We start from the raw sequence: 11,570 nt of genomic DNA on the forward strand, positions 1-11,570 counted from the left end.
CTACGCACGGCACACCACACAGCTAGAGAGCTGCTGCTGCTGCTGCTGCTGCCGCACACAAATCAGCGGTTCGTGGCTAGCAGACGCTCAGCGCCCTCCACCACCATGTCCAAGTAGACATTAAGTCTCGATTAGTCTTCCAGTAGACTCGAACCGGCGACTACGGGCCACGCTCCGGTGGCTGCACGCGACAGGAACGCGTCTTGGCAAAAAATGCCGATGTTAAAGGTAGCTCTAGTTTGTCGCGGGCCAAAACGCCGTGTCCGCCGACTGCTGCCCGACGACGAATTATCTATTGAATATAGTCACTTATTAGTCAGTAGTTTTTCAGCAAAATGCATAGTTGTCACGACAACACTCACTAAAGGGTTTACCGGTGTGAATGACTTGAAAATCTATATAAAATATAGATAAGTACTCGGCGGAATGATACATAGACTGGCGGGTAACAAGGGCCATTTTGAATCCTGGCATATGAAACGATTAAAATCTGTTTCAGGCATTAGAGAATACTGTGGCAATTCATAATTAAAATACGAATCGGGAAAAACCGTCACTTTTCGGTGATACGTAGTGGACAAATTTTGCCGTCACCTTATTTGCCGACCCAAGTCTAACTGTCAGCTGTTATATAATGCGTTTTATCAAGAAAAAGATCGCGGCTTTGATAAAGGAATCTTCACTGTACTAGAAAAAAGCGAAAAGCTATCTGCTCTACCAGCGCTTATCAGATAAACGATAACTGTAGCATTAGGTTTTGTTGTACTGAAATTCGCTTAAAAAATTTGACCAAAAATAAACGTAAACAATGATCGGAGCGCCTCAGCGGCTCCCCTCGCCACAGGCGCGCTCGAAACTGTGTTGCTGCGGTGTCCTACTGCTGCTGCTTCAGCAGGAGCGGCTGATGGTCGTGGTCTTGGTGGCGATGCCGCTGCTGCTGCTACTGGTCGGAGTGCTTCCGAGGAGCCTCGATCTGCCGCTGTCCCCCGGACGCCATTGGCAAGCAAAGCGTTGTTGTTTGATTGTTGAGGAGGAGCTGTGCTGAGTTGAGTGGTTGCTTGATGGGTAGTAGCGGTGCTAGTCCGAGCAGTAGCATATATCAGATGTGCGAACGTTAAGTGACGTTCGTTGTTGTGTTCGCGTTGCGTTTAGCCAGCGAAGAGCAGTCAGCGAACGCACTGCGGTGGCGTCGAGGCTCGTGCGGCGAGCGGCCGGTGCGGAGACCAACGTCCCGAGTCCGAGCAACCAGGCCCCTCTGCCATGAAGCTGGTGACGCTGCAGCCCGTCGAGGGCGCGCAGAAGAGGGTGGACATCAAAGTGGGAAAGACGATCATCGGCCGTGGCCCGCTACTAGAGGTGAGTGCTGGATCCTACCGGGGGGCACGGGCGTCCTCCACCCCACCAGAAGCCGAAAGTTCATTGGGTGAAACTGACAAAAACCGCGCCTTAGAAACACCATCTACCCCTCCCCCCTCCCAGTTCGTCATTCGTCTCCTATATCTGTGTGCTGTGCTATCGTGCTATATGCATGCACTACGACATCAACAGCGAATACTTATACAACGTTCTATTGGTTTGCGGCTGGCCGTGTATGTGTTTCTTTCTTTCGTGATGTACGGAATGGTCCGCCTTAATGGGTCTTTTGTCCTCGTACAACAGTTCAGAAAAATTTGTGCGCCGGGCCTGGTGAAAAATGGGCGATAGGCCCCCCGAATGATGAGTGTGTTTGTGCGTGAATGTGCGAAATTAAAACACAAATGTTTATTTTGTGTGATTGTGTGCAAGTGCTTCTTGTGATTCATAGAAGGGAGTATTCTCCAGCCATTGTGCGTGTCTTGAGTGACAAAATAGTCTGTAACAATGTCCAGGAGTAGATCTTGTGGGTGCCGTCGATGTAGCACCTGTTTTACATGATTGTTTAAAATACTAATAGCGTTGATGAACGAGCACCCAGAACATTGTTATCCTATTGTACCGATAAAGACTGAAGACCCATCGAACGCGCAATGGGTATTCTGATATGGGACAAATCGAATTCTCTCCGATATTTGAGCAATGAAAATCGTAAAGTATTTGTAGCATTTCCATTCAGATATTTCTGGAATGACACGCTCTGCGCTAAAGCAACTTGAGAGAATTAATGTAGTATGATAAACTTTAAATGATCATAGTCATTGCTTTACACTTGAGTCGGACAATCTCCTGTGCTCTGTTGAACTGCCAGAGAATGAGAAGTTTAGTGCGTATTTGCCCTTCCACGTGCATACTTCATTGTCCTGTAATACACTTGCCTAGTCAATAGTACTAATATCAGTGAGATACGGTAATTTCAGTTGATGACATCATAAATAGCGTATTATTGTTACTGAAAAATATACGAAAGTGATTGAAAACGTGAAGAACCCCATTTTATAGGTGTCTAGATAATTAAGAACGTTTATCGCCAATGCCTCCGCACGAAGGTTATTGTTTGTGGTACACGTAGTAATAGTGAGTATATATCCATATTCAACTCGACGAGGGAAGATAATTTTTTTTTTTGTAATTTTTACACCATGATTTCCTCGATGGTTGCTTATTGTCCTACTAATAGAAATACAATATCTAACAGGAATGTACTTTATTAATTTATCCGTGACGTAGAGTTTTGTACTTATTATTGTTCATGGTAGTACATGGCTACTTGATTTCTGCGCTAAGCTAGAAAATAGATATTTTTTCCGCAGCTTTATCAATCTTGGATTAGTACCTAAATGTTCGCTAATTAAATAGATTTTGCAATTTTGTTTGTCGCTAATTGACTTTTGGTGCAGTGTGCCGATAAAAAAGTTTCCCGAAACCACGCCTTGCTTGAGGTCCAAGAGAACGGCGACGTCTTCCTCACCCCGACGCACGTCAACCCGTGCTTCTTTCTCCCAAACGACTCGAAAGGCGGTTTTGAGGTCCTTAAGAAGGATTGTCCCCAAAGGATACGCGATGGCGATTCATTTTCTCTTTTACCAAACAGCTTCCGTTATCGGTAAGTGCAATATATAAGAACTGATCAACACCTAAGCTTCAAGAAGACAATTTTAAAACTATTTGCTTCACGCAAGAGTTGCAAAGCTCTAGAGCTCAGTTAGCTATAACCGAGACGATATAGGTAAAAGCTTTAGCATTTTGTGTACAAATAAATTGGCGTGTAAATTAGTTGTTTGTGAATTTTTGGATCTCATCTACCCGTTACGATTTGTTGATTCAAAAGGCTAAATCTTAAAGATACGTAAATGGTTCGACTTTTGGTGACTATTAGGGTAATCATCTCTGATGTGGCTGACTACGAGTCCGGTGATAAGGATGATGCTGCTGGAATAAAAAAGGATGCGACAGCAACCGGCCAGGGGACGTCAACGTCTGGCCTTGGTGGTGTTGGAAGTAACAAAAAGGATTCGGGGACCCACAGCACTGAGCCAGCATTACTCAATGGTGAGAAAAAAGACCGAGACCGTGGGGAACGGGATCGTGACAAGGAGATTCATGGCGACCAACGCACTGGAGCTGGCCATGATTCCGCGTCGGCTCCATTGCACGATCTGACAACGACTTCACCAGTTGTTCATGGTCAACCAAAGGATAATGGAAAACCTGCGCCACTTAAGAATGGCTTGTGTAAGTTTAGTTACGAGTTGAAGCTTCTAGAAATAGATGATTTTGTTATTCCTATGCTACGAAATCACAGTGTTCGGCTTTTGAACTTTTGCGCAAGGGTGTGATAATTAAAATTCTATGACGGACGCACGGTGGTTGTGGCAAATGGAATAAGTGCCATGAAGAAAAATAATTTACCTTACATTATTTTTTCGAAAGCCGCTCTACCCTTGTCCTATTTGATTTATTCTGGTGTATAGTTTATTTGTAGCTTTTTGTTCCTTGTTGCCTGTAATTCATTTTATTTTCGTCAAGTTATTTTGGCTCTCTTGTGTTTTCCCCTTTCTTGTTGGGTCCGATGTTTTTTATTCCATATATCATCTACGGATAGCACCGGCACGGAGTCGGCGAAGTGAGAAGCTGGCCCAGGAAAGGGACAAGGATTTCATCAGAGAGCACAGCCCACGGGGAGGGCATACACTAAAGAAAAGTCATCTAGTAATTCATGCTGATCATAGCCGGACATCGGCCAGTGAAACCGCGGTCGCTGACAAAGTGCCCGACGCATCAAACAGCTTAGGCTCAAGGTCGCCTAAAGGCGACATTGAGAGGGCTAAGGCCTTGCCTAGAGAGATAGGCAAGGAACGAAAATCTGGTAACGATCACCAGATATTTAAAGGGCAGAAAGGGGTAGCTAGTGACAAGGTCGACGAGATTGTACCTAGCAAAGATGCGAGTAATGCCAAGATAACACCATCTGTCAGAAGCGGTAGGTCGGGGGTTTTAGCCGGGAAAGGTGAGAAGGACAAGGCTGAGTCCATGGCTAACACACCTGCTGTAGCGTTAAATACAAATAGTACTATATGTAACACGCCTGGTACACCGACTAATGCCAATAAGTCACCTTTAGCTACGAAGAAAATCCTCAGCGACAAGTCTTCATCAGGCAAAAAGGACGCGGCCGGTAGGGATGCCAAAGAGAGCAAACCAGACCCCGAAAAACAGAGCAAACTCAAGAATTTCGACTTTGACGAGGAGGACGACGAACCTCAAACAACAACATCAACAACCAAACCGACCTCCATGAAAAACAAACAACAGCAACAGCAGATACAACAGCAGCAGCAACAGCAGCAACAACAACAACAACAGCAGCAGCAGCACCAACAACAACAGCAGCAGCAGCAGCAGCAACAACAACAGCAACAGCAGACCGTAAGTAACTATGAATGATCACCTTGTAATAATAATAATTATTATTATCATTTTTATGTAATAAACAGCTGTTTAAAGCAGGTATCTGTTTACAACTGCGGGTATCTCGCAAGACAAATCGACGAAGCTATACAGTTCTATTGACGTTTATGAAGCTTAATCATAAACTTTTATCATAGTAGCATTAATATATTAATATAATACTACATATACTCTCGCAATTTATAAAAAGCTCACGAATTATTGAATGAGCTAACCATAAGAAAAAATTACTGGGGCGTATCTTCTCAATAAAGAAATAGAAAAAATATAAAGCACAGAGGTAATTTTGCTTTGTGTAATTATACTTTTACTATTGTATACATGAAACCACAATAAGCTTTGTATGTCATAATTTCGATTACTCACGACTACGTAACCACAACTTACAGTTGAACAGAACTGACTAAGCTATACAAAATAGGAAAAAGATAAAAATCTATATTTATATTTTAAACATTTCCAACATACAACTTCTCGTTTGGAAAATTTCAGTTGAAGGGTAAGAAATCCGTCGATAAGTCACTGAACAGCACCTCGACAGGATTGGCAGGGTTGGTAAGCGGTCGTAAAGGAACTGCTACTACGAAAGACACTTCATCTCGAAGGCGTAGTCCGCATCCTCCCACTACAGGTAGCAGCGGGGCTGGCAATATCTCAGATAGCCTGAACACGCCGGCCAGTGCAGGCCCCGAAGGAACCAGTGGGACAGGTGGTACAAGCCAGTCGCGCAGTACTCGTACGAATCGCACCTTAATCCAGCGGATATCTCTTGACGATTTTATGGCTTCCGACGACGAATGGATTGCTACCTACGCTTCGAGTGATGATGAACGCAAGAAAGCTAAGAGGCGTCAGCATCAGGGTTGGTATTGTTATCGTGTATTAGTCTTATCGCTGTTATTAGAACTGGGTAGTACAATTGCTGGTTTAAATAAATCAAAATCGCAGCAAATGTAGAGCATCACATTTTCTACTTCGGACTCTATATTTGTCCAGTTTTAACTTTTATACTTTTGTAAATTCTTACGAGGGTCAATCGACAGTATTGGAAGGGAGCACTACAAATACTTCTGACCTTAATAGTGAATTTGCCCAAAACGTTGTGCTGGCAATTTAAGAATCCTTTTGTCAATGGCATGCTTATAAATAAGCATGTCAATGGTATACTATCAAATTAAAATGCGAATCAACTAGTTTCATCTCTATCGGCTCTTCACGGTTATTCTAACTATTTTTAGCTTAACCAAAAAGCATGTTTTCGGCATCACACTGTTTAGCACCACTATCTGGAAGAAGGCACTAGTTCATAATTCCTACGCTCAATACTTGCATATTTGTCATGGGTTAAACACAAAATGAACGAAAAAAGTATATAAGAAAACGTGCTCTCCTCATGTTTCCCTACAATATGAAGACGGAACAGAAAAAATACGTCATACATGGGAAAAAAAACTAGTGTTTAGGAGGCAAAAAAAAATAAAAAACAGTAGATACGGAGCGTTTAGAACAAATTGGCAAAATTAATGTCGATTTTTTTACAAGTCGCATCCAAATGGAAAATGATATTTGATTTAAATAATTTGCATCCCGATGGGTGTATTTCTAATTGTCGCTTGTTTTAATCATTGCCTATATACGGGGCCGTAAACCAGTCGTAAGCTCATGTCAAAACATTTCAATCTATACGTTTGAATTCCTCCTAAATCGGGAAGTGAGCGAGCAGTGGTGTATCGAGCTTTGTTAGATTATAGTTCAGTTATATCCCGCACGCAGTAATTCAAGGAATAAAATCTTGTCTGCAAGATGAATATAAGTCCTGAGAGATGTGTGGTCTACTGTATAGTGACCACTCACGGTTTACCCACGATTTGTGAAAAATCCAGATAGACTTACTTAGCGCCGATTACGCTTCTCTGAGAGCAGTGTGATGGCATCATTAGTTCCCCGTTTATTCTACACAATATTCAGAATGTGAAAAATAGCTGGAATATTGGTTTTACTCACACTTAGATCGTGGATATGCCAGTGATTCTTGTTGCAATTGATTTTGTATCCACAGTGCACGTTTTATCGTCGCTGGAAAATCCAAGGTGACCTGCATGAGAACTTACGAGCTACCTATATCGATCCAGTCAGTCGGTTCTATTGTCTTCAGTGAGTTTCTGTCGAGGTTTCATGGCATAAGACCAAGGGTTTTCGTGAACGATTCAGTCCATTACATTCAGTGGCACGTTAGATTCAGTTGCTGGCGTAGTGAAATAAACCCCTTCTCTTTTTCAAATAACGGTAAAATTTTTACTGCGATTTCTTGCAGTACGCTTCCTGTGTTCGTATAGAAGAGCTTGTAACTGTCCCTTTCGCAACCTCGTACTTAATGATAACTCAGTAAACCGCGGATTTCAGCTAACCAAGAAGCATATAATCTTAGTGGGTTTTGTTAGGCCCGAGGAAATTAATTGAAATCAAATTCCGGCGCATATCCCGAAAATGAGTTTCCTATCTCCGCCATAATGAGTTCGAAATTTTGTTCTAGAAAGAATTGATTTTGTTTTGATATCAGGGTTGGCGGATAAAAGCATACCCATTACGATAAACAGCTTGCCGAAAATTATTTTAATTATCTCGAACACCCTAGTTTCCTGTGTCGAGTTCCTTTTGAAAAGAAACTATTATAAGGTTGTTTCTATTGTATTAACATCACTATGACTGAAATCCAGGATTCTCGAATTTTTTATTGTAAAATAATTCTTCTAGCTAAAAGAAAGTCTACAACAACGGGTGCCGAGTCGGATTCAGATTCAGATGACTGGGACGGTGGTTCCAGTCGAAAAGCACCGAAAAAACGGCCGCCGACCAAAAAGACCTCGAAGAAGAACGAGGCAGATAGTCCTGCTGAGGACAACAGTGAGGGGGAGCCATCTCCTGCGCGAAAAAAGGGTGAGTCTGGGGAAAGGTCTTACCCACATAAGTCTTACCTGATCATATGTGCATACTAGTTAAAGTTGTGAAAAAGTTACAAAGTTTACGCCATTGATTTGCGCAATATGTTAATTATGAACTAGTGATCAGCTTTTTACTAAGTAGGTGGTCCAAAACGCAACTATTCGTTACTGGGCTGGATTTTGTGTTTGACATAGGACGGGGACGTATATCAACTCATGGTCGGAAGTCAGGAAAGAAAGCCATCCCAACGAATTCTGACGAGGACGAGGACGATGATGATGACAATGATGACAGCGACGAAGAAGAGGAACGACCCAGAAAATTGTCAAAGACCAAAAAGCTTTCAGCTGGTAAAAACTCACCTGCTAAGGGAAAATTGTTGGCGGTACCTCCTAAGAAAAAAATCGTTCGGAGAAAGAAGTCACTTCTATATGCTGAAAACGAAGAAGATTTTCAGAGACAACTAGCGCGAGCCATTAGAGAGTCGAAAAAGGAACAACTGAAAAAGTAGGGGTTTTGTTTTTTCTATTGACAACTAAGTGTCACTAACGGCTATACTACAATCTAAAATTGGTCGCTATATGTTACGCGTATGTAATTCAAGAGGATAATGCAGCCTTTAGATATGAGTAGTGTAAAATGGTAATGTAATTTCTTTGGCATCTTGTTGTTGTTGACTTCCGTTATAGAGAGCGTGAGGAACGGGAAAGGACAACGGGAAACGGGACAGATAAAGTTCTGTCAGCTGCTTCCGCATAACAGCGGGCATTTACCGCTTTGTAATTGTGCGATAGCGGTTTCGACGACGCTCAGCAAGACTGAGTGTTTTGCCTTTCGCTTTACCGTCAACACAGTCAATTCAAACACCGCAGCTGGTCCGGTGGCAGACAACACTAACGGATGATCGCCTATGTCAGATCGGCAAAAAGTGACATGACGATGTCTGCATTAGCTTGTGGCATCGCAAAACGGAAAAGAATAATAGAAACGCTCTCATAGTATTTAATAGTCAGCAGCGTTGCCATAGTGACGGAGATGGTCAACTCTTTCGAAGTTGGAATCCAATCGACTTAGGACTCTCATTGACACAGCGTGCGCTAACAGCTAATGCACAACATTTACTGCATTGGGCGTCGATATTGCATCGAAACTGCAGCCAGTCGCTGTTGAGGATTCGCCGGACACGTACGTGCGCACTATGTGACCGCCGACGGCTAAAACGGTTAGCCGGAAGTCACCGCTGCCTTAGCCGCCGCCCACGGGCACAACTCCATCTGCAACTAATCCTGTGTAAATGTACTTAGTAGCTTCTTATTCTTCCTCTATCCTCCCTCGAAGATCGATCTCGACGGTGCAGAAAAAGGGGAGAGAAAACATAGGCGGTGATGATGGTGATGATGCGATTGAGTGGGACAAAACTGTCGGCTCGTCGTGTTGAAGCGTCTCATCGAGTGAGAGGGAGGTAGACATGGAAAGATAGGGGGAAGAAAAATGAACATAGTAGAACTGTAGAAGAAAATAGTTTAGAGCGTACTAGTTCTAGAGGGAGATACTGATTATATATATACGATGCTAATGATTATTAGAATTATGGGATAATGTATAAGAGAGAGAAAGAGAGAGAGCGAGCGAGAGAGAGAGAGAGAGAGAGAGAGAGAGAGAGAGAGAGAAAGGGTGGGAGGGAGGCAGTGCAAGCGTGTATGACGATATGTGAGAGTATAATGAAATCGAGTGAAATGGAAAAGATAACGACGACATTCAACCAGCCCAACCTCACCCCTGTATTTAGACAAGCTCACAAAACATACGAACATAAAGACATATATAAATATGAAGGGTTTTTGCGCGAAAAAGCCTAAATCTACTTTGGCTAAGATTAATTACGGAAAACAAATGATAAAACTAGTATTCTTTAAGTTAGGGCTACCAGAAAACCAAAACTATATTTTTAAACCGAGTTCGACAAATAACATCTTTGTAGTTTCTGTGGTACTAGCAGGTATCGAAACTGATGTGAGCCCTTTTGTACAAAGAACTCTAATTTTTGTTGTCCTTCTCAATTTTTCGACTCCTCATACTGCAGATTTTAGCATAAAAACTATCAGATAGTCGAGGACATCAAGGTAACTCCAGAAGTGAATGTGACTAAAAATCGAAAAAAAATGACTTAAGTCTTTTTGAGAAAGGCTTATCCTTGGTTTATTTGCTGCCTTTAAGTCAACTTTTGGAGTGCTTATATAAAGAATTCCCTTGGGTAATTTCAGTCACATTGTCTGCAATACCAAAAAGGTTGAGAAAAAAATTATATATAATTTAAAATAAACAAGAAATGAATTTAAGACTTGTCACACGGAAACCTCTCATATATAATACATACAATGATTAACGTTTGCAGTAAATACATTTCATGATGCATCCACAAGTCATAAGGAAACATAATTTTCACAGTATCAAAAACTTTTAGTTTACTCCACAATCGGAGAACGCCCGCCTGCTCTAGGAGATTCAGAATTATGATTTGGGACCGCAATGGCTAATTATATACACATTGACATTTAAATCAGAGCATATGCGAAGACAAAAAGAGCGTTACATGGAAGGACGCAATATATATATATATATATAGCGTCATTCGACGCTTTTGTCGACATATATTTCAGTCAGTTATATTAAGAGGGTAACTGACGTAAGCGATATGGGGAAATCCGTGTGGTAGGTTATACAAGGAAAGAACGAACCGCTTCGAATATCCTATTTGAGTGATAATGTGGTGTGTGCCGACAGAGAGGCTCCATACATCAAACAATAATGTCACCTTAGCTTTTAATAACGTGTTTTTATCAAGCAAGACGCACCTACTACTGCGAGCTGAAAAAAGGCATTTAGGAAGGATCTCGGTTCGAAATTACAGCTTTTCGTGTTGCCTAGCACCAAGTTATTCGAGTCTCGATCGTCCTATGTCTATTTTTATAACGCAGTAATGTGTGTATCGTACCCACAACAAATGTTCTCACAAGTGATGCCTCAGTCTTGTTTTCTATTCGATATCTATATTCTGTATGACAAAAAGGGCGGTGCAGGTAATTTCGATTGGTTGGTTGGTTGGTTGTCAGCTAGTTGCTTGGTGCCTTAAAGGCACAATCGTGACATATTGCGCTTCGCATGTCAATGACAACATAAGTCAGGGAGATACATACAACTATTAATTGAGTGATTGTTCTGGGTTTGTTTGGTTTAAAAGTAAAGACGACTGAGAAAGATATGTATCTAGGTGCAGTAAAAAAATAGGCATAACATGACAAAGTGACGGCGCGATGCAGAGATATTACTATTATCTAGAGAAGGACAGTATACACGCTTTAGTTGTACTATATAATAGCCAGTTGTAGTCCTGATACCGACTATTTTGTCGACATCTCGGCCTCGCTAATTCTGAAAACAAATGTTCAGCTTGAGGGTTACTAGCAGAGAATCGAAACAAAGCATAGGAGTCGAGTGAACAGAGTGAAACAAACACTGGCTGATGTCACTGTAACGAGATTTTAACACACGGAACTCCCGTATTGTACTATATGTGTGTCCATGTTAAGAAGTTACACAGTAAGCTTTTGTGTTTGCCTACTTTAATATGTTTATATATAGCTCCGCTATTATATATTTGTATTATAGTAGTATAAAGTTTGATTAAGATACTTGATTATAAATAATAATTAATACGTTGTAATATCTTATATATATATATA

The 11,570-nt window shown here is 41.7% G+C and overlaps 1 protein-coding gene across 4 annotated transcripts; it reads left to right on the plus strand.

Annotated features, from left to right (window-relative positions):
* The first annotated feature begins 966 nt into the window (after positions 1–966).
* On the plus strand, positions 967–11,537 carry LOC111246377 (uncharacterized). Of its 4 annotated transcripts, none has more exons than XM_086983844.1 (8): positions 973–1,356; positions 2,814–3,019; positions 3,293–3,648; positions 4,019–4,842; positions 5,377–5,746; positions 7,639–7,821; positions 8,022–8,334; positions 8,517–11,537. In XM_086983844.1, the coding sequence occupies exons 1-8, from the start codon at positions 1,261–1,263 to the stop codon at positions 8,584–8,586; spliced, it is 2,418 nt and encodes an 805-aa protein (XP_086839970.1). In that variant the 5' UTR covers positions 973–1,260; the 3' UTR covers positions 8,587–11,537. The 4 variants fall into 4 exon arrangements, 3 of the variants coding, with proteins under 3 accessions (XP_086839970.1, XP_086839971.1, XP_086839973.1); XM_086983845.1 differs by lacking the exon at positions 973–1,356 and adding an exon at positions 1,488–1,826; XM_086983847.1 differs by lacking the exon at positions 973–1,356 and adding an exon at positions 1,855–2,064.
* Positions 11,538–11,570: the final 33 nt, after the last annotated feature.

The sequence above is a fragment of the Varroa destructor genome, unplaced genomic scaffold, assembly GCF_002443255.2.
Source record: "Varroa destructor unplaced genomic scaffold, Vdes_3.0 BEIS01000003.1, whole genome shotgun sequence".
Classification (NCBI taxonomy): domain Eukaryota; kingdom Metazoa; phylum Arthropoda; class Arachnida; order Mesostigmata; family Varroidae; genus Varroa; species Varroa destructor.

Coding starts and splice junctions, on each gene's coding strand:
- LOC111246377 (XM_086983844.1), top strand. CDS start 1,261: ATGAAGCTGGTGACGCTGCAGCCCGTCGAGGGCGCGCAGAAGAGGGTG. Junction 1,357..2,813: donor GCCGTGGCCCGCTACTAGAG/GTGAGTGCTGGA, acceptor CTTTTGGTGCAG/TGTGCCGATAAAAAAGTTTC. Junction 5,747..7,638: donor TAAGAGGCGTCAGCATCAGG/GTTGGTATTGTT, acceptor TAATTCTTCTAG/CTAAAAGAAAGTCTACAACA.